This window comes from Lates calcarifer, linkage group LG2 (genome assembly GCF_001640805.2).
Source record: "Lates calcarifer isolate ASB-BC8 linkage group LG2, TLL_Latcal_v3, whole genome shotgun sequence".
In the NCBI taxonomy this organism is placed as follows: domain Eukaryota; kingdom Metazoa; phylum Chordata; class Actinopteri; family Centropomidae; genus Lates; species Lates calcarifer.
In genome coordinates, this window is record NC_066834.1 from 7,524,024 (window position 1) to 7,546,002 (window position 21,979).

The 21,979-nt window shown below is 40.8% G+C and overlaps 3 protein-coding genes and 1 long non-coding RNA gene across 7 annotated transcripts in view; 2 read left to right on the forward strand and 2 right to left on the reverse strand.

The window, feature by feature from the left end:
* The first annotated feature begins 1,673 nt into the window (after positions 1–1,673).
* Positions 1,674–13,374, forward strand: slc12a1 (solute carrier family 12 member 1). Its single transcript, XM_018683585.2, has 26 exons — positions 1,674–2,151; positions 3,572–3,712; positions 3,987–4,062; positions 4,650–4,745; positions 5,175–5,314; positions 5,421–5,531; positions 5,635–5,746; positions 5,861–5,988; positions 6,168–6,252; positions 6,466–6,623; positions 6,711–6,818; positions 6,978–7,101; positions 7,205–7,306; positions 7,606–7,761; positions 7,861–7,960; positions 8,059–8,170; positions 8,463–8,603; positions 9,269–9,375; positions 9,467–9,549; positions 9,925–10,050; positions 10,728–10,856; positions 11,222–11,333; positions 11,530–11,616; positions 11,772–11,907; positions 12,016–12,083; positions 12,192–13,374. The coding sequence occupies exons 1-26, from the start codon at positions 1,897–1,899 to the stop codon at positions 12,325–12,327; spliced, it is 3,129 nt and encodes a 1,042-aa protein (XP_018539101.1). The 5' UTR covers positions 1,674–1,896; the 3' UTR covers positions 12,328–13,374.
* Positions 6,731–14,847, reverse strand: LOC127143134 (uncharacterized). The gene is made up of 3 exons (XR_007814352.1): positions 14,522–14,847; positions 7,831–7,981; positions 6,731–6,855 (listed from the first exon to the last, which is right to left on the reverse strand). It is a non-coding gene; the product is annotated as an uncharacterized LOC127143134 (long non-coding RNA).
* Positions 14,848–14,985: 138 nt separating this feature from the next.
* On the forward strand, positions 14,986–17,353 carry dut (deoxyuridine triphosphatase). Of its 2 annotated transcripts, none has more exons than XM_018683590.2 (7): positions 14,986–15,162; positions 15,861–16,017; positions 16,273–16,364; positions 16,486–16,530; positions 16,627–16,701; positions 17,016–17,086; positions 17,217–17,353. In XM_018683590.2, the coding sequence occupies exons 1-7, from the start codon at positions 15,045–15,047 to the stop codon at positions 17,271–17,273; spliced, it is 615 nt and encodes a 204-aa protein (XP_018539106.1). In that variant the 5' UTR covers positions 14,986–15,044; the 3' UTR covers positions 17,274–17,353. The 2 variants fall into 2 exon arrangements, with proteins under 2 accessions (XP_018539106.1, XP_018539107.1); XM_018683591.2 differs by lacking the exon at positions 14,986–15,162 and adding an exon at positions 15,182–15,352.
* A 346-nt stretch (positions 17,354–17,699) lies between these two features.
* The window catches only part of fbn1 (fibrillin 1), a 58,526-nt gene continuing 54,246 nt past the window's right edge, over positions 17,700–21,979 (reverse strand). For all 3 annotated transcript variants that reach the window (XM_018683584.2, XM_051074755.1, XM_018683582.2), the window contains 5 exons: positions 20,832–20,960; positions 20,617–20,736; positions 19,802–20,033; positions 19,538–19,721; positions 17,700–19,345 (listed from right to left, as the gene is read on the reverse strand). In XM_018683584.2, coding sequence (XP_018539100.1) covers positions 18,965–19,345; positions 19,538–19,721; positions 19,802–20,033; positions 20,617–20,736; positions 20,832–20,960 — 1,046 coding nt within the window. In that variant the 3' untranslated portion in view covers positions 17,700–18,964. The remainder of the gene's footprint in view (positions 19,346–19,537; positions 19,722–19,801; positions 20,034–20,616; positions 20,737–20,831; positions 20,961–21,979) is intronic.

Consider the following 21,979-nt stretch of genomic DNA (forward strand, 5'->3'; position numbering starts at 1 on the left):
GACATATGTTTGTTTCTGATCAACAAATACCATCAGTCAGTCTACACTGACTGGGCAAATAGTGGAGATGAGCTATAGGTTTTAATTAATCACAGCCCTTTAAGATGTAGTATCAGGAGTCCTGTCTGCTGATATGTGCTCTTTTGTACTTAATAACTTTTTTCACATTGCAGTGAGCAGAGCAAAGTTTGAGAAATACTGCAAAGGGGTGTTTTTCTGCCTTTTTTGAGCCCTTTGGACATTAAGTAGAGGAGAGCTTCTCTTGTTCACTTTACAAATTGGAGCATATGCACCTGCTGTCAGAGACTTGCCATATAGGCTCAACAGATCTCATTGGAGCACTGCATACTCTAGATTTACTCAGGCAGAGCAGGCAAAAGTCAAGCAGCCCCGATAATAAAAAAGAATCACCTTAATCTCAAGTTCAGACTGTGGGAGAGTGAGGATTGTTAACTACGTAGAGACAACTGCAATGTAACACACAAGAAAAGAGACCTTGCTCTGTGTTAAACACAAAATAAAGGAAGGATTAATATCAGCTGAAATGACCCTTTTCAGTTTGATTAGAACTGAGAAGCGAGACAGAGGCAGAAGAGAAGAGGAGAGTTGTACTGCAGTAGTCATTTTATTCCATGTGGAAAATTTCCTCTCTTCAGCATGACTCAGTCAGTGTCATTCTTGTAGAAAATTGTAACAACTTTGAACTACTGTGTTCTGAATCTGATAAGCATTGTGCAATTGATTGCCTCCATTCAATCTGCACATAAAAACACGTGCTGGAGTATTTTTCTCAGCCTGCAATACAGCCAAGGTCAGATTTCAAGTCATTAGTCTGCCTTTCACCATGTGCATAAATCACTGTGGTGTATCAGTAATAAGGAAGTTTACCTGTTAAGAGGTCTTTTAAAGGCACTTTAGAAGTCATGTGGCTATAGAGAAGTGCCTCCGGCATGTTCCTGTAATTCATGGTCTCATATTAACTCTCATTTTCCTCATGAATACAACAATTTCTTCTGTGCTTTACCCGACCCGCCAACGTTCCCACTCAACACTTTGTGGCAAAGAGAATTATTAGAGATAATGTTTATTTAATCAGTTATATTACACTTATGAGCCCAATATCTTACTCACTGTAAAACTGATTTGCCTCCTGTTATCACACTAGTTATATTGATTATATCCCATTGCTTATGCTTCTATCTGTAATTAAATTAATATTTACCCATCATCCCATATTAGCTTATTCTTTTTCTGCCGCAGTTGTACATACCATGAAGACTTAGCTTGCACCTTACCTTGAAACTTTTCCTACTGAGTTATATGATTCTAGTGGGAACCTCCACATGGATGTTTCCCTGTGATTCATCCAAAGGCCTGATAGGTCTTAGGAAATACTATCCATAGCCCCATAAACTGCAACCACAGAACAACATGTGCTGCTGCCCTGCACTTCAGACAATAATATTAGTAATCAATTCTCCAGAACTTAGGCAGCAAGCGCCTTTATCTCTCGTTTGGCGTTTATGACTTGGTTAATCGTTAAGCAATGCCTTTGTGTCCCCTAGGATGGAGCAAGGACATATCTGACACCCCTCGTTGAGTTTGAGTCTGAGGGTTGATCCAGAGAATTAGCCAATAGCTGAGAGTCTGGGATGCAGGGTATATAAAGGTAGGCCATCTGGGACAAACTTGAGTTTACTCACAAAAAGCTCAGAAGACAAGCGCTCTCTATAATTCTAATCCTAGCATAGTTTATATATCAATAAACAAGGATAACCTCGCCAGTTGCAGTGCTCTGCTCTTTTTAAAGCACTGTTGGATGACTGAAGACTTAAGACCTACATTGTTCTCTTATCCTTGACTGTTTAAGTCTGAGAATCCCTTTCAGCATTCCTGATGGAGAGGTTCAAGTCTAACGGAGGGGAGCATGTTAACTCCGCTTATGATTCCACCCTGGATGAACCTCCCATCTATGAGACCACCTTCTCCAACGGGGAGCACCGGACGGTCCGGCCTTCGGTGGTCAGTGCCTTTGGTCACGACACTTTGGACCGAGTGCCCAACATCGACTTCTATCGCAATGCGGGCAGTGTGAGTGGTCACCGGGCTGTGCGACCATCCCTGCAGGAGCTCCATGATGTGTTTCAGAAGGTGAGTTCATGTTCAAGTTGGTAAATATGAATGTTTCAGGTTCTCGTCACTTGTGGCCTCTTCTTGTCTTTTTGTTTTCCTTGTAATACACAGTCTGCACCCATTTTCCTCTTCTACCACACATTTGTCCTTCACCTCACCTTCTGCAGAACACAGCGTACACCTGTTTTTCTCCCTGAGTCCCAAATCCAACTCAGTGACTCTCTGACTGCAGTCTTTGTTCTGCTCCATAGTCACACAGTCCATTCACTCAGTTTAAAGACTCAAAACAGAGTGAAATGGGACATTTTACAGTGGTTTAATCATTCCACCATCATCACTTTCATTGTGTCCACAATTCGGCCATTATCTATTTGCCTAAAGACTTGTGAAACCAAAAAGGACACTTGGAAGTTATTTCTGGAGCTCAGAACAGCCATCAACAAACTTGATACACTTAAGAGTTTTTAGTGCTTTTTATTAGGCTGTTATACTGCTTTGTGTTGCAAAAGAGAGGGGGTTATAGGTCATTTGGGTTTTATGGGTTGAACTAGATTAGCATTCTGAACTTTTTTCATTTAGCCGTCTTCCTCTGCAGAAAATGAAAGAGACTATGTGTCATTCCAGTTGAAGACTTTTTTTTTTAAAAGATCTTAAAGTGTTCCAGTGATTCATGCAAGAATCCACAATTTATCTGGGAAAACTAAATACAGCTGACTCATAGTTTTGTTGCCAAACAATAAAATGAGTTTGATTACTTCAGAAAATGACTATGGTATATTTAATGTGGAAATATTTGGCTGTCAATGTTTTAAATGAATTACCCCGACACAAATTTACACGTTTCAAGTAGTCTAAGATTTAAATGACTCATTAGTATAATTTGCTGTAATCACCAACTCCATGCCACTGCAGCTGAAAGGGCTGGCAATTTGTTGCCAAGATCTCTTTCTTTCAGTAACTGGAAATGAAATGCATCAAAGAGGTCTCACTAAATCAGATGTCAGGCTATTAAGTGTCAGGCAGGAGAGTTATTTAAGATTTCAGTATTCATCTTCATAGAAAGTTGAAATGAGGTTTGTCTTTTTCTCTCCATTATTCTCTTCGGTTTTCAAGGACACACAGCTGCATAATGTCTCTTTATCAATCTTCATCCAAATCAAATCACTACAGTTTCCTCTCCCTTTCCAAGTTCTCCCCTGAGTATAACAGAGGAGGCAGGAGAAAGACAAACACACATTGTGCATGAAAAGACTGTGTGTATCCTCTCATGAGAGCTCATAAACACAGAGGCCCCAACTTCTTCATAATGACGTTCTTTTTCTTGCAAGTATAAAATGCATACTAACACCTAAATTGCTAAACGCACAATTAAGATAAATATTAAAACAAACTGACGTGTTTCCTTCCCCTTATATTTGCCTCCACATTTTCCCAACAGAATGGAGCAATCTCTGTGCCAGATACAGTGGAGGACGACGTTGAGGGGAGTGACGGGACCCCCTCTGATGATCTGGAGTCTGCTGTTCCTATTGACAGCAAAAAAGGAGCAGTAAAGTTTGGCTGGATAAGGGGTGTCCTGGTGAGTTATGTGGGGTCATGTCAGGCTCCCTCTGCTTTATAGAGACAGGGTCACCTTATATAACTCTGACCCGGCAAGATGAAGGCTCCATGTGGCTCTATAACACAGCGGGGCCAAGTGGGGCTTTCAAGACCATAGTATAGTCAACTATGAAAACTATGGTTAGAACATCTGTATGCTCCAATATTTATCTCATTATCATTACAATGTCTCTGTCCCTCACTTGACATGAAAATAAATCATGACTCACACATATCTGTCTTCTCCTCCACAGGTGAGATGCATGCTGAACATCTGGGGTGTCATGTTGTTCATCCGTCTGTCCTGGGTTTTTGGTCAGGCAGGCTGGGGTGAGTGAGACAAGCATACATGCTGGTCAGATGGGGCACATAGGAATACATAGACCCTTTGCACATAAATGAATTTTATACAGCATTTGATCCTCTTCACTTGTTTTAAAATCCTGTGGCTACCTTCTACTTATCTTATACTTATATAGGATAATATAGGGTGATTGAACTGGGACAGATTCAACTTAACTAGCCTTTTTGAGGTCTATGATTGCGAGAGCCAAACCTCTATGTGTAGCGTGTGTGTGTGTGTGTGTGTGTGTGTGTGTTTGGGGGGGGGGGGGTTCTTCACTGTGTGTGTTCATTGCTTAAGAACCTATCGATTGGCAAAGCAGCTTTTGTTCAGGAGGCATAACTAAATGGTTTTGAGAATCAGAGAAAGCCACGGGCAGTTGGCAGAGCAGGTACTGCAAGACGGCTGTAACTTATAGCCTCCAGGACTTTGACTCTCATTGAGTTTTTAAAAGCAGCCATGGGGAGGAGGGTGTCATTTCACTATCAGAATATAAGAGACCACCTAAATGTAACGGCTGAGCAAGTTGTGGTTGAAAATAATAGTTTTAAGCTGTTACATGTGTGCATTTCAGGTCTGGGAATTGTGGTCATCGCTCTCAGTTGTGTGGTCACCACCATCACTGGCCTTTCTATGTCTGCCATTTGTACTAATGGTGTAGTCAGAGGAGGTAAGTCAGTGCATAGTCAACATACACACACAAGGCAACTTCATATTCAGAGAAGCACAGTGACAAAATAACTTAATTCAACTATTGACTAACCTTTCTTGCTGGCATTTCACTCATAACTCATACAAGAGAGTCACTGCCGCTGGCACCAACAGTTAAAGATTATTTATAAATTTATATAGCCTGAGATAACACACACTAGTTCTGACATAAAATCTTTCACTGAGAGAATGGAATGAGCAGGAGGATGGTGTGTGCAGATAAAAGATACAAGGCTCAAACCTGCACCTGAATGTCACCTCTTGAAGCCCTTTCCTCCGTTTTATAGCCTACTTAACTTGTCCTGACATTAAATCAATGAATCAGTGATGTGGTGATTAATCATCCACTATTTTATGTATGTGTGCGTGTTTCATTTTGTCATTTCAGGAGGAGCCTACTACTTGATATCTCGAAGTTTGGGACCAGAGTTTGGCGGGTCGATCGGCCTCATTTTTGCCTTCGCCAATGCAGTGGCTGTAGCTATGTATGTGGTGGGATTTGCTGAGACTGTGGTCGAATTGCTCAAGGTGTGTGATGTGCAACGATCAGTTGACTGTTCAGGAAATGTCTCATTCCAACTCATTTTGACTATACACTTATCCTTGCCTCTTGCCTACCCTCTGTTACATTCAGGACCACTCTGCCCTCATGGTAGATGAAATTAATGACATCAGAATCATTGGATGTATCACAGTGGTGTTGCTCTTGGGGATATCAGTTGCAGGAATGGAATGGGAGGCCAAGGTGAGATATGAACATCATGCTGGTTGTTTGCCAGTCTCTGGGCTTATCGTGGTAAAAATGTGGAACCATAACTTTTATCAATTCAATTCATTTGTCTCCATAGGCACAGATTGTTCTACTCATTATCTTACTGGTGGCCATAGTGAACGTATTTGTAGGAACCTTCATCCCTGCAACCGAGGATAAGAAATCCAAAGGCTTCTTCAATTATAACTGTAAAACACCTTCTCCAAATCTTTTAACTTAAAAATGTGAATTCACAAAGCACTGTTCATCTAATTTTATCTTTCCCTCTTCATTTCTCTTCCCTCTTTCCCTTTTTTTCACAGCAAAAATCTTTTTAGAGAATTTCATGCCGGACTTTAGAGAGAAAGAGACATTTTTCTCAGTGTTTGCCATCTTTTTCCCTGCTGCAACGGGGATCCTGGCTGGAGCCAACATCTCTGGCGACTTGCGGGTAACTTTCTCAGAGGGGTCATTGCATAAGAGCCATGCATTGGAATCATTAGCTGCTATGTTACATAGATTTATGTGGGTTTTACATAGGCTGGAAGTGATTTTTTGAAAAACACACTTTATTTTTGCACATGGGATAGAATCATAAACAGTTTTACAGAGATCTGTGTTATTTCACAGGATCCCCAAGCAGCCATACCTAAAGGTACCTTGCTGGCCATTGTGATCACTGGTATCACCTACCTAGCCGTGGCCCTTTGTGTCTGTAAGTATGATAATTATACATTTGTGTTGTTAACGTAAAAACAACCTTTGGCGGGTACAGATAGACCTGATTTAGACATAAACCTTACATACATACATTAGATTCACAGATCTTGACTGCACATCCAAATTTTGGAATATTTAGAATTTCTGAGAGGTTGGTTGTTAGACTTTTATGTTATCAATGCATCTGTTCCTCTCTCTAATTGGTCAGCTGCCACTGTTGTCCGCGATGCAACAGGAAACATAACGAACGCCATTGTTCCTGGTGGATTTTGTAATGGTTCGACGGCAGTTGCTTGTGAGCTCGGCTATGATTTCTCCTCCTGCGAAGTGGAAAAATGCAAATTTGGCTTGATGAACAATTTCCAGGTACGCAGCCTCTAAAATCTATTCCTGAACACGAGAAAGAGTCTTGTTTCACCTCTAACGCTCTCCTCTCCTCGCCCTCTGGTACAGGTGATGACCATGGTGTCTGGGTTTGGTCCCCTCATCATTGCCGGAACATTCTCCGCTACTCTCTCCTCAGCCCTGGCTTCCCTTGTCAGTGCTCCCAAGGTCTTCCAGGTCAGGAACTTGCCATGCTTTTCTAAATGCAGTGCAACTAAAACACCAATGTTTTAGAGGAACTCTCCACTAAGAAACAACTAATTATTACTCTCAACTCCTGTAAACAACAACAACAACAAAAAAGTATTTTCTAACTCAACCTCTGTCTCTGCCCAGGCTCTGTGTAAAGACAACATCTACAAGGCCCTGTACTTCTTTGCCAAGGGACATGGCAAGAACAACGAGCCAATCCGCGGCTATATCCTCACATTCATTATCTCTGTAGCCTTTATTCTCATTGGTCAGTGCAATTGTCTCTCATGGCCTGGACATTACATCCTCACAACTCACAACAACAACAAAATGTATCATCAGACTGATGTTTTTTGTTGTTGTCTCCATAGGTAACCTCAACACCATTGCTCCTATCATTTCAAACTTCTTTCTGGCATCTTATGCTCTCATCAATTTCTCCTGCTTCCATGCATCATATGCCAAGTCTCCAGGTGGGTCTCTCTATAGACAAAGTAGCTTATAAATGAAAAATTCTGCCAGTAAACTGAAGTAATTCTACTTGTTTCCATCTACTGATTCCTCACTTGTTTTCAAGAATTATGTATAAGTGACTGTGGGTACATTAAAACAAGGCACTATTACAAAAAGTACCTGATTTAAGACATTCCCCCAGACAAACTGAATTGCATTAGCTAATTAGATTTTGATTTGTTTCTATACAGTCTGCAGTTACTTAATAACTGCAGACTGTATAGAAGTATACCTACTGGTCTTTCTTCTGTTTCCCCAGGTTGGAGGCCAGCATATAAATACTACAACATGTGGCTATCCCTGGTGGGCGCAGTACTCTGCTGTGCTGTCATGTTTGTCATCAACTGGTGGGCAGCTCTCCTCACATACGGCATTGAAATCCTCCTCTACATTTACGTCACAGTCAAGAAGCCAGGTGAGCTGTGCGTGTTCACGTTTGCTTACTTTGAGGTACATTCACGATGCCTCACATGGTAGACCTTACCTGTTTGGACTTTTTTTATTTTCTTTCCAGATGTGAACTGGGGTTCGTCCACGCAGGCAGTGACATTTGTGAGCGCAGTCAGCAACGCTCTTTCTCTGTCTGGTGTGGACGATCACGTCAAGAACTTCAGGTAAAAGTCTGCATTGCATCACTGTGGAGACAAAAATGTCTATTTCAAAAAAATACAGGACATTTTCAGACATTTTAACATTTTTGTGTCTTGCCCAGGCCTCAGATCTTAGCATTGACAGGTTCAGCACGGACCAGACCAGCTCTCCTAGATCTGGCTCACTCCTTCTCTAAGAACTATGGCCTCTGTCTCACCTGTGAAGTGTTTGTGGTAAGGTTATATCGTAATCTCATTAATTGCAAATGCAAAAACCACAGATATTACCAAAGCAGCATGTGTCATCTTCCTCAAATGTTTATTTAAAAACCAAACTTCTATTCAAAGATTTGCACATCAAGCAAGTTTAAATTGTGTAGAGTGCAGATTACACATGCAGTAGTAGTGAATATCAAGCAGGGATGAGGGAAATGCCAACTGTCTGGATACCTTAAACTAAAGTTTAGGGTCAGTTGTGTCTTCTGAATATGAAAAAGGTCTATGTGGGATATCATTCTCTCCCCAGGGCCCGAGATCTGAGGCTCTCCAAGAGATGAATGCCGGCATGGAGAAGAACCAGCAGTGGCTGAGGAAGACCAAACGCAAGGCATTTTACGCAGCTGTGGCCTGTGACAGTTTCAGGGAAGGGACTGAGAGCCTGCTGCAGGTCAGTGAGGCCATTATTTACACAACATTTCTTCAAGTGAGAGGAAAAAGAAAACCAATCAAACCAAGTAACCCAGAAAAATCCACTCGATTAATGTGTAACCTGCGTGTTTTGATCAGAGGGTGACAACACATTTAGACATTGCAGAAATTGGTTTTATTGACCTGTTTCTTCCGCACAACACAGAGTATCTATTGCTGTGTTATGACACTGACCTGCACTTGTCACAAGTATCTGCCCAGGACATTGGTGCAGGAGGAAGAAGAGGAGAGAGTTAATGAGGAGCAGGAAAACAGTCTTATGACTCTGGCTATCGCACTCTCGAGATAAAGCCTCAGTTCATTGTCGGGATTGCTTACTTCAAACAGCACGGCAGATTAAAAGCTATAATTGATTAACACTGCATTGGATGAGCCCCTGGAGACAAAATGAGATCTACTGAGTGATCTGGTCATAACTTCTGGCAGTAAAACAGCTTCACAGCCTTCTTGTCTGGGACATTTTGAAACTTTTTAGATATTGTTTTTCTTTTCTTTTTTTTTCTCCACTTAATGAAGACACCAGGTTTTACAACCCCAGGCTGGTGCCCATGCTGCTTGAGTTAACAGCTCCATCTGATTTGGGGTTTTATCTTTATGCTATGGGTGTTGTGCTCTTTCTTACAGGCTTCTGGTCTTGGCCGTATGAGACCCAACACATTAATGATGGGCTTCAAGAGAAACTGGAGGACTGCAGGCACAGAGTCGGTGCAGAATTATGTGGGGATACTGCAGTAAGTCACAAATAAACACACACTAATCAACAATAAAACATAGACAAGAGATCTGTGTGTTGAGCTGGTGTTCTCATTCTCTTTTTGACAGTGATGCATTTGACTTTGAGTACGGGACAGTGATACTGAGGATGAACCAGGGACTTGATGTGTCACATATTGTTGAAGCAGAAGGTCAGTATGAAGACTCTTTTTAACAGAACTTTTTTTTTAATCTACAGGAACTCAACTATTATGTGTATGTAGTGCTTTTTGAGCAAGCCACACAAAGGTGGGTTAAGCAGAAGGATCAAACACACACACAACTTTTATTCTTGCAACAACCTACAATAAAACAGCACTGATAGACCTGGACACTCTGTTCTGTAGATTACCAAGTATTGATAAGGGTCAGGTAGTTAGCAGATAAGATGACAAAAATAGCTACCAGTTTACAACTGCGCTGCTGTGTAAATCATTACAATAGCAAAGAGAAACACGGCTAATGTAATGTATATTTACAGTGACTACATATTGATTGTGAACTGTAAATCTGATTCTGTCTTTCAGAGGAGATGCTAAAGGCAGCGAAGGAGCAACAGGCACTGGAGAAGGAAATGATGCCAAATGGAGGGAAATCAAGAGGACTGTTTAGGAAGTCCCGGAAATCTTCTCAGCAAGTGCTCACGACCAGAGGTATCTATCAAGTGGTTTTTACTCTCTGTTAAAATACCTGACATTTCAGAAAGGCCTCAGCCTAAGGTGTTTAAAGCAACAGCTGCATCAATAAATGAGTATGGTCTTTAAATATTTGGAAAAAGAAGGTACATAATCCATTTCACTCTCCTCAATGCATTTCTGCTGAGTCAAAGAGAATAACATAGCACACATCTAACAAATGAAAGCAATAACACACATCGTTTTTGGAAACTTCTCCACACTCCCATTGAGATATAATTGATCCAAGTGCTCCCACTAAAGATATCTCTGAGGGTCTAATCCAATAATATGGTCCCTTTAGTTCCAATTGAAGAGCACCTCTTAAGAACAGCCCCTTCAACCCAGACAGCAGAGGGTGTCTGCAACCTCTCCCTCAATCTGTCTCTGTCTCTACATCTCTCACACGCACACACCACCGAGCTGCATCTTGGCAAGACAGCGATGGTCATTAGTATACAATCTGCATCCTACTCACTGGAACATTAGACCTGAGAGATGGCTGTTCCTGCTGATGTAGAGTAAGCCCTTAACGTTGGTTTGCGCTCGTTTCCCCATCCAACTTAGCTCTGCACGCTCTGTCAATAAATTACATTCCCTCCTACAGTTGCTCTCCCTCGTCCAGCTCTCATTCTTCGCATCTTTTTCTCTCTCAGTGTCAGTGTGCGGCCCTCCGCCCCCGCAGGTTGCCAAGATGAATGAGAGGCTGTTGGAGGCCAGTTCTCAGTTCAAGAAGAAACAGCCTAAAGGCACCATTGATGTGTGGTGGCTGTTTGACGATGGAGGTAGGTGCTGGTTCCCCTAGGCAGCCTTCCTTTATGTACCTTGGCTATAGATTATAACAGATACGTGCACAGAGACATGCCACGTCCTCCATTACGCTAATGCAGACAATCTGCCGACTGGAGCAATCTGACTGAATAAAATAAATAACACCTGAACAATTAAATAAATCCTGTGTTACTAGACAACACCTGTAGGATAAAAGCAGAAATATCATATCTGGTCATAACCACAATCTGATCACTTGTGGCCTGGCCTAAGCTTGATCTGTCCACCAAATTCATGGAGCTACTCTCTGTAAACAACTAGATTTGTGGGTATTACAATAATTTAAAAAAAACCAACTAATAAATGTCCCCTCTCTCAGGTCTTACCCTGCTGCTCCCCTACATCCTCACCACCAGGAAGAAGTGGAAAGACTCTAACTTAAGGATCTTCATCGCAGGGCAGCCTGAACGCAGTGAGCTGGATAAACAGGAGTGAGTAAAAAGAACAAATCAGTGTTTCAATATCAATTATAGGGTGGAAGTTAGATTCAGTAAATTATTTAGCAAAACCAAGATATGAAAATTAATGAGACAACAAAATCAGTTTATGATGTTATTTAGCATTAACTGAAAATAACTGCCAACACTTGTACAAAAGTTAATCAGTGTGGAATAATCTCTCTCGCAGGATGAAGTCTCTATTGCAGAAATTCAGAATTAACTGCACTGACATCACTGTCATTGATGACATCCACCTCAGACCAAGCTCTGACAGGTAACTACAAGTAATTACTAGCTGTAATAGTGACAGCTGAGCAAATGGTGCAACAGTAATAGCAAAATTTGATTGCCTCATAATATACATTATATGATTTTTTAAAAATTGAATATTTCCACAGTCAGCTCATGCTCTTATCTACTTTCCTACAGCTTGAGGAACTTAGAGGATATGATTGAGCCTTTCCGTCTGCACGAGGGGTCTAAAGACACCGCTCAGGCTGAAGCCATGCAGAAAGAGCAGCCCTGGAAAATCACTGACAAAGAGCTGAGCGAGTTCGAGGAAAAGGTAAAGGCACTGACACTAAATTATCACTTTCTATACAACACAGACATAATAATGCATTAGTTTGGTTGAAATTAATTGTTAAAAATAATAACTGCTGCTGTTTTACAGACCAACCTCCAACTACGATTGAATGAGGTGCTTCAGCAAAACTCCAAATCAGCCAATCTGATCATTGTGTAAGTATAAGAAACAGCTGGCAGAATGATATTACACTGCCAAGCTTAACACCCAGAGCAGGAGGAAACAGTGTCTAACACACAGTATGTACTTTTACCCCTCTGCAGGAGCATGCCCATTGCTCGTAAGGAATCCATCTCTGATTTCCTCTACATGGCCTGGCTGGATGTTCTGACCAAGGACCTTCCACCAACACTGCTCATTAGAGGCAACCACAAGAGTGTGCTTACTTTCTACTCCTGAGCACCTTGCAGGCTAAACATCAGAAGACAAGGTAGCTGGAAAGGGAAAAAATGGTAGTATCATATTGATGGACTATGGTCATAAAGTGCACAAGAATCTGGATATTATTCAGACTTCCAGAGCGACAGGGATGATTAACACAACCCAGCCTGTTTAGATAAATCCTGACAAGGACATTCATGCTCTAATTCTTATTTGGACATAAGAGTAGTGGAACAATTAACTGTTTGACTTGCAAAAAAAAAATAGTAATAAACAGAATTTTTCAAAAAGTGTTCAGCTGGTGACAATGATAAATTAAAAGCTCATTTTCAGCCACAGCTCAAACCTTGTTAATATTTTACCATTAACCTGCTTTTATTGCTCAGAGCTGTTTCATGAAGGTTTGTGGCAAGCTGTGCGGGCTGCGGTGAGCTTGCCAACCAGCAAACATTTTTAGTGTGATACTACACTGTGCAGCTACCAAAGAACACGTTTAACTGAGGGGACCAGACTAGTTTCAATAAAGAAAAAAGCATCTCTGACACTAAGTTCATAAGTGTCAGAGTTTAAATGTGAATTTAGGATCACAGACAAAGGTTGAGCTCTTCCTAACATGGTCAGATCAGTCCAATGAACAAAGGCAGAGACACAGACAAACAGACAAGGCTGCTCCCGGTGGTTACACTGAGTGAATGTGTTGCCTGCTGCCATGTGATTGTAAAATAAATGTATATAGTAGATGTCTGAATTTGGTAGTGGATATTTTTTGAGCATTAAAAAAACGTTTCCTACGTGATTAATAGCATTATATTTGCTAAAGGTTTGATTTTGATTTGATCTTTTATAAACATTCTTGATATTCAGTGAGTGTATAATATATATAATATACTGGTATTATAAAGCTGTTTACCTGTTCCACATCATACTGTTTAAATATTTTAGTGGACAATTTAGTGAAACACAAGATTGTAAACAATTCTGTATATTATAGCTTATTGTCTATCTTCCTATTTAAATATATAACTGTGATTATCTGAAATGAAAAATAAAAATTTTGAACTGAAATTGTCTCTGTCATTTTTTTTAAGTGATTAGATGACATAATATTCAATATTTTTTGTCCAGAGAAATGTGTCAGGGGAGGGGGAACCTTTTTTTGTTACTGTCCACTTGTTTGTTTTGCATGTTACTGTATTTACATTTTTTGAAAACACATTTTCAATTCTATATTCTTCCTAGTAATTTCATGGTTGTTATTAAAACACAAACAACCAGGTTTTTATGTGAGAAATACAAGCATAAAGTCTAAGTCTAGGAGAAACAAATGCATTTATGTAATGCAAAATGATTTCTAAAAGGTCTACAAAGTTGGTGGTCAAACATGCACATCTTGAATAGAAGCAGCAAATGGAATGGGAATTCATCCTGAATGGCAATGCTGATTTATTGCCAATGGAGGGCAGCAATGAACTAAATTGGATTGGACTATAAAGTGATGAGAGCAGTTGGAGGAGAAAGTCACTAAGAAACTAACTTGCTCAACATTCAAATAAATGTGCATGCTGTCTATATTATGATTCGATTATAGAATTTATGAACAAATAATAGGCTACAAGTCAAAATGTATCTTTGTATTTTAGCTAAACATACACATCTGTAACCAGTGGTGAATGAAGAACTTAAGAACTACTTAAGTGTCAATACCACAGTTTATTGTTACAGGTAACAGTCCCACATTCAAAGTTACTGTATTGGCAACAAAATACACTTAAAGTACCAAAAGTAAATTGAACTTGTTATGCTCATATCCTAATAAGATGTATTATATTATTTGTTGATATGCATTGATGCATTAATGTGCAGGATCACTTTCATGGTGCAGATGGTAAAGCTGGGGCCTATTTTAACTACTAGCATAATCTCTATTTATAAAATACTTGATATTGAGGACTGAATGAAGGGTATGCTGATTCTCAGGTAATATGTTGAACGCTGTGAGTGTGCAGTCAGGTATAATGAAACAGCAGGAATTCAAGCCAAACCAACTGTGGTTTATTGCAGTCTGGTATGGTAGGTGATTGGGTTAATATTTACCGGGGGTGGTTGATCTATGCAGTAAGGGTTAACAACTAATTATATGTTTTCATCTGACAGAAAATATAACGTAACATCTCAAGCAAAACAGGAAGGTAACAAGCACTAAAGAACTCACATTTTCACCCAGAAAAACAATTGTCGACGGGAGAGGCTGGGCTTCTGCTGCAAGTGGGCCGCAAGGCTCACACCTGAACTCAGTTCTATAAATAAGTTCCAGGCTCCTCCTCCTTCCTGCTCCTCCTCCAGAACTGCTCCCCAAAACAACAATAATCTGATCTATAACTAGCTACTAACTACTAACAATACACTAGTTCTCACATTGAAATAGTGGGGTTATAAGTACAATGTCTGACTCTGTTATATAGTGAAGTGTCAAGTTGCTTAAAATGAATACATTGTCGCGCACTTACCATTAAAAACTCAGACCGTGCACAATTCGATACAACACAGAATAGATTATTTCTCTCTACATTTCTACTCAAACAAATGCTTTTGTTTAACACTGCAGTCATTCTAGTCTGCTGAAGTGAGGCGCTGCATGACACCAGGAGAAGGAAATGCATAGCTGCAGACGGTCATCAGCTGAGAGGATGTAGCGTTAGTTAGCCGTTAGCTTAGAGACGGCGTTAGGTAACAGTATGACGCGAACGCTGCGAAGGTTACGGGATCTCCAGCTACAATGTGCTCCTATTTTTAAAGCAGCTCAGCTTTTTTCGGGAAGGGAGTTTCGTTCGCAGATGCCCAGTTGTAACAAAGGCAAGCAAGACATTAGGATGAATAAAGTCATCGCTAGCAACATGTCAAGCGCTTGTTGACGTTAGCTTTGCTAGCCTGCCTAGCATTTTGGAACGTTCACTGACCGGTCTAACAGGTTTATTTTTAGTGTTTTGTGTTCTCTACGGTGTACCGACACTACCTCTGCGTCTGTTATTTTCTAGTGCAATGCGTAAGTAAAGTGAGAAGTATTCTTAAAGTATTTATGTATGCTTTTGCTATGTGTATTTTTAACAGCTGTTTACACATGCAATTCTCGCGAGAACTTGTTCGAGAGCAAAATAGTGACGACAGTTGCCATAGTAACAGAGCATACTAACTTTCTTGCTGATTTATTAATTACCATTAAAATATTGTTCATTCAAGGCGCTTTTTTTTTAAATAAAAAACATGTGGTACCTTAGACGAGCTATTGGGGATGTCTTCATTTTTATGGTGTACAATACACTATCGCTTTAAGAGTACGTGGTTTGGGGAGGAGCTAATTTGGCGCAACTCCCAGCGCGGGAGATCTGTTCATTCAAATAGTAGAAGCGCCAAGAAACTCTGAACAGAGGTTTAGTTTGTCTGCATTAGTCTGTTTCCTATTTAGCAAATAGTAAGTCTTTATTCCTTTTTAATTTTTTTTAGTGTATTATCGGTTTTTAACTGTGAAAACTCTGCCAACATGCCCGTCCTAGAAGTCACAGATGCTTCTGCAATTTCTCCATCAAAGAGGGCAAAGTTAGAAACAAAGCCTGCTGACGAGAGACCTGTTCTCAGATTTGCTAAACTTTCTGAGCATGCCACAACACCTACCAGAGGCTCAACAAAAGCTGCAGGATATGACCTCTACAGGTTGGTTATACTTTAAATGAAACTTATATTGGGCTCCATTAATGACCTACTGTGGACGGACTCAGTATGTTTTAATACTGTGACCACATTTTCTTTTAACGGAAGTTGTAACGACTCGATATAACGTTGTTTGTGAAATTCAGTTGTCTATTTCTCCGATAGAATTTGAATCCACTTCATGTTGCACAAAAGCATCTGTCATATGAATATAATACCGTGTAAACCAGCTAACCACAATTCTCTGATTTTACACAGTGCATATGATTACTCCATTAGTCCTATGGATAAAGCTATTGTGAAGACAGACATTCAGATTGCAGTTCCACATGGCTGCTATGGGAGAGTGGGTGAGTGTCTGACATGCTGATGCAACCCTGCAGCTCTGGTAGTACGTTTTTCCTCTTGTGTCTGCAGACTGGAACTGTAACAGACAGACTGTAACCATCTCTTGCCATTTTTACTTCTCAGCGCCGAGATCTGGACTGGCAGCGAAACACTTCATTGATGTTGGCGGTGAGTCTTTACCTACTTACGCTTAGAATCCTTGTGAGTGTATGTTTTAAAATATCTGGCATTTAAAATGTTTCTAATATCTCTGTATGTTCTCAGCTGGAGTTGTGGATGAAGACTACAGAGGAAATGTGGGAGTTGTGCTCTTCAACTTCAGCAAGGAGACATTTGAAGGTGAGTTGTGGTGTCAGTGAAAAATATCATTTAAGAAATAAAATCAAAGGTACCATCAATACTTAACCTATAGATTTTATCAGTAAGATGATGCATTACTGTACATTATTCTTTCCATTTAGAACACATAAGTGGCAAAAAGTAGGCTGCAAATAAGTGTTTGAAATGCTAACTTAGTGCACCATGTTGCATTTAACTTCTAATGAGTGGGAATTAATGAATGATTTTGCCATCCATTCATTTAAAACTGTTTGTACAGATGTCTCAGTTACAAATTGTTTTTTCATGTCCTCCTCTTCCTCTTTGTCTTCTAGTGAAAAAGGGTGACCGAGTTGCTCAGCTGGTGTGTGAGAGGATCTGCTACCCAGATCTGGAGGAGCAAGAGGTAAGAGAATGCCTGTGCAGACATTGTCAAATGTTCCGATATATATGTCTCTTTACTGCAGTAATTTTAAGTATAATAATCAAAATCAATTTGATGACAATCAAAAAATGCTCTGCTTGTTGTTTTTCAGACACTAGATGAGACAGAGCGTGGTGCTGGAGGCTTTGGGTCAACTGGACGCAACTGAAACCTCTAAAATGTGATTGCAGTGCAAATGTATATGTTGAAAATATAAAGATTAAGTCCTAATAAAATTCTCTTTTTGTACTTTTGGGAGTCTGGTAGTTTCACTGGGAGTGCCATCTACATGTTCTCAGCAAATGTTATGAGCTCTGTCTGAAGTTCTTGTTTGACCATCCACACACAAAAAGTTCTACAAAGTTCCACATGGGGGCAGTGCAGGACAAGGATTTCATACCTAAACATAAGTTTGGCTCCACAACCAATTTCATCAGAATAATGTGAGCCTCACCAGCTAAAACATTCAGAGATCATATTGCACTTAACTTGGGTTACACACAACTGAGAAAGAATGATGTCTTAACATGAAGCTAGTAGCTGCCCATTGAGCTTGTTAATGTAATCTGGATAAAGGTGAAAGCACAGCAGTGAATACATATACACCAAAAAATATGTTTTTATTGTGAATTTACAACTAAACCCTCACTGATGTGAACAGAGAACACAGACTGGTGTCAGGCTGGTCCGTGGCAATGCAGCACTGATTGTACTTGTGAGAGAATTTGTGGCCACGAAGACCTCAGTGCATAATCATGAAGGCCCAGGTTTGGCATCATCAAATGTGTGTTGTGTGTGCAGGTGTGTGTATGTATACACAGTTTACAAAGGAAGTAGTTGGTCATTATAAGCACCATTACAAACCCCTCTATTCCAGGGGCTTCCTCTAGTTTACAAATGCTTCATAGATTAAAAGTGGCATTGATTATTACAGTATAAACACAATTTACATGTAGTATAGAGGAGAGCGGACAGGCTATGAAGCTAGCTGTTACGGTTGCAAAGACATGAAATCTTCAGAATGGCCGATGGGATTGTATCTTGTTGACTACTGAGTTTTGTATAGTAGTACAGTGCATTCAGAAGTCTATGTGGTTGTGTTGCTAGCACCAGTAAATATGAATTATTCTAGTCAGTAGGAAAGATGAAAAAGCATAGTTTAAATATGCAGTAGGAGTCATTCAAGCTCAGACATGGCTACATCTCAATAGTCCATAGTGGGTTCTTTTCCTCTCCTAACCATTCTCATAATCTTTTTTTTTTCATCTTCACTCCATTAAATTAATATCTGGGGAAGGAGAAATGTGTTAACTTCCATGTATTCAGGTTTGTTCAGTCATTTACCTGAGGGGAGGAAATGAATTTATTTCAGACTATTGGGACTCACCCTTTTTCTTCCACCTAAGCCAAGTTCTAAAAAACTCAGCCTTTAGAGCTTTCTGCAGTCCGCATGCCCTTCAAAATGGCACCTGATTCCACATATCATTATAGAACATTAAACCCTACAATTAAAAACCATTCACACTCTCAATAGTGCTTTACACATAGCTGATGTTGTGTGTCAGGGCAACATGTTCTTCATTTGACTGAAATCTTTCATATTGCCTCATTCAGCTGGTATTTTCCACAGAAATTGTATGTATGATATGTAGAATCATCTTTGGCAATCAAATGACACAGTCCCTCCCCCCACCCCCTTCTTGTCTCTTTGGTGGCGAGCCCTTCTCCCTGTTGGAGCAAGTAGAAGTTGCCCCTAGCCACTGACCCAGAGTCAGAGATGTTTGGCCTTTTTGGGGGGTGTGAGCCTGACACTGGATTAGCAGCTGCCGGCAACATCTGCCTGTCTCAGTCTTGTGATGGTTAATGGAGGATGATCTGCACCCTCATCTTCAGTATGTCTCCCAGCTGTCCTGTGAGGTAGTCTTTATCATGTCGGTCCTCCAGCTCAGCCAACTCCTTCTTCTTGTAGAGGGGCATGCTGCTGATCTGAAGGTAGTACGCCCCTGGGGGGAGGGCCTTCTTCTTGCTCAGATGCAGGTAGCTGACGCCATCTCTCTGGTTGATCTTGAAGTAGCCTTGTTCGTTCCCGTAGTCGATGCTGTAGCGCACGTGGTCGCTGAGGGTGGATAAGGCTGGGGTGAACTGAAGGATGTGGTCACGACTACTCAGGTCGCTGATGTTCAGGTGGAGCTGCAGGGTGTCCTCAACATCAACACTGGCCAGACTGACCTTCTCAGTCAGCTACAGAGAGAAAATGTGGTTCAATGGAATTTAGTGAATGGAAGATATATGACCTACAGTACAACATGTTTTTTGTCATTAATCAAGACAGACAAAAGGACAAGATGTAATAAAGGTGCACACAAAAAAACTGGGCTGTTGTCAGGATTTTCGCAGTAGTGAGGTCCAGAGTTCCATTGACAGACAGATTACCTGCATGTGCTCCTGAGGATATTCTTGTGTTGAGTTGGTGCTGCGACGTTTGCGTCCCTTCTTGGGATAGCCGTTGATCTTACATTCGTAGCAGGCTTCAGGAGACAGAGAATTATCATCCACTTCACCTCCTTGTCCACCACTGGGGCCACCACTAGTAAAGCCCAGACCAGTGACACAGTGCCTGAAAAAAAAGACAGAGCAGATCAGTCGACTAGAAACACCTATAGACAGCTCTCACACACAGTCACGTCATTAACATACCCTTGTCCTGCACGGAAGTATCCGGGTGGACATCCACAGAGGTAGCCCCCGTCTGTGTTAGAGCAGCCGAACTTGCAGGGGTTCTGGCTGGTGGAGCACTCGTTGATGTCTGTGCAGCCTCCGCTGGTCTGCTCGTAGTTGAAGCCAGTGGGGCAGAGACAGCGGAAGCTCCCAAGGGTGTTGTGGCATGACGCTCCCCCGCAGATTTGGCTGTTCAAACACTCGTTCTCATCTGGGTCACAGGAGGGTGACAGGAAGGAAACAAACAAGAGGTCATTCCAGTTAAAGGACATAAACAATACTGGGAAAGCCTGCATTGAATGTTGTGAATTCAAACTAAAAATAGAGTTTTAATTAACAAAAGCTTGTTATTTTGGGACATACAGAGAGGCACATTGGTTTTTGGTTTTCATCCTTTTAGAATCTGATATTTTCAAAACCTCTCAAGCCTCTTTCTTGTCACCCTCATAGTTTGTTTTTTGTCTGTTTCTTGTCTTGTAGATTTTTTAAGGTCTGCAAGTGGGATATTGAGCATTAAGTTTTAACATAACATTTCCTTTTCTCATGACCTTACCACAGTAAGGGAAGGGTTGAAATTCCACAGAAAAGGAAAAACACTTTGGACATATTTATATTTTAAGAGTGGCAGGAAAGAGGTGAAGGATGGATAAGTTGTTTTAAAAAGGTTCCAGGTCGGACTCTAGCCCAGAACATCAAGGCTAGATTGTACATACTTTGGCAACCAAATCATCAGGATGCCCCAAAAGGAAAGAATTTTTATATTTGCTGATAAAAAGAACAGTGGTATTACTCACCCACACACTGGTTCCACTGGTAGTGCTGCAAGTAGCCTTGTGGACAGCTGCACCTGTATCCACCAACTAAGTTCTGACAGCCATGCTGACACCTGTGGTTACCATCACACTCATCCATATCTGTCAGGGACAAACACACAAAGAAAACTACTGTACTGCCTATTTTCTGTAATTAATCAGCTGAAACTGAGGTTTGGTGTCAGTTGTTTTCAGACCTTCACAGGTTTGCGCATTGGGATCTAATGAGAATCCTCTCTGGCACTCGCAGTTGAAGCTCCCTGGAGTGTTCTGGCAGACACCGTTGGAGCCGCACAGATTGGGGTCTGTTGCACATTCATTGTTGTCTACATAGAGAGGAGAGAGGAGGGAAGGTTCAGACAAGGGTAAAACTGCAAACATGATATAAAGGCTGATTATGACCCCGATTTGGATGTGCTGAGTCATTTTCAAATCCTGGGGTGTCAACATTGGTCTCAAAAAACAGGGCAGGTCACCATGCACCGTTGGTACAAATAATCTCAGTCTGCATGTGTTTAAGAATAAAATCTCTCACCTCCTGGTTCAATCTCAGACCAGAGGAGGTAACATTAAACATTTGAGTGTGAGAGCTCATTCTTGACCTTGACAGAAAAAGGAAACTAAACTCTATATCTACTTGCTTGCTTTTCCTGGAAAAAGGTAGAAAGTGAGCCTCAAGTTTAGATTATTTTGTCAAACAACACGAACGTGTTTGACTGTTGTGATTGGAATCTATGCAAATCTGAATATGATCACATAGTTTAAAATGTGTAGTGACTACAATCAAAGCGGAGAGAGATGTGATCTCTAAACGTCGGTTGTTAAATGTGTGATCCTGGATTTTCATAGTCAGTTGAGATTTTTTTTTAAAATGTGTTCCAAGCTTTAGATCTCCATTTGGTCAAACTGTCAACATATGGGACATATTGTAGTGCTCAAAAAAAACATAGAGGGAGTCTATATTTTCCTTAAGCACTACCTGGCAATCCAAACAAGTCCAAAAGCAAGTATACTGGATAAGGACACATAGGAGTCTTTACAGCAGCTGCTTGAAAGAGCAGATGTATTTGATGGAATGAGGTCTTACATACAGTATTTACAATATGCCTGGAAAAGTCCCCAGTTCAATAACAATATTTTAGGGCAGTGGTTACTGAGGTATGATAAGTGTTTTATGTCACACCCATGTTTCTTCTTTACTCCTAAACACATCCACACCTACTGTATGTCATTTGCCTGGGGCTATTCCTACAGTCAAAACTGAGGGTTCCCTGCCTTTGATTTGATGTGAGATCATGGGAGCTGCTTTATGGTCTGGAAGAAAAAAGGTTGTGGTAGTCACGGC

Excerpts from the sequence above, each read along its gene's own strand:
- dut (XM_018683590.2), top strand. The coding sequence starts at position 15,045 with ATGACGCGAACGCTGCGAAGGTTACGGGATCTCCAGCTACAATGTGCT. Across the intron at positions 16,018-16,272 it reads GCAGGATATGACCTCTACAG|TGCATATGATTACTCCATTA; the intron begins GTTGGTTATACT and ends GATTTTACACAG. Across the intron at positions 16,531-16,626 it reads ACACTTCATTGATGTTGGCG|CTGGAGTTGTGGATGAAGAC; the intron begins GTGAGTCTTTAC and ends GTATGTTCTCAG.
- slc12a1 (XM_018683585.2), top strand. The coding sequence starts at position 1,897 with ATGGAGAGGTTCAAGTCTAACGGAGGGGAGCATGTTAACTCCGCTTAT. Across the intron at positions 5,315-5,420 it reads CTGTGGTCGAATTGCTCAAG|GACCACTCTGCCCTCATGGT; the intron begins GTGTGTGATGTG and ends TGTTACATTCAG. Across the intron at positions 8,604-9,268 it reads GGACTGAGAGCCTGCTGCAG|GCTTCTGGTCTTGGCCGTAT; the intron begins GTCAGTGAGGCC and ends TCTTTCTTACAG.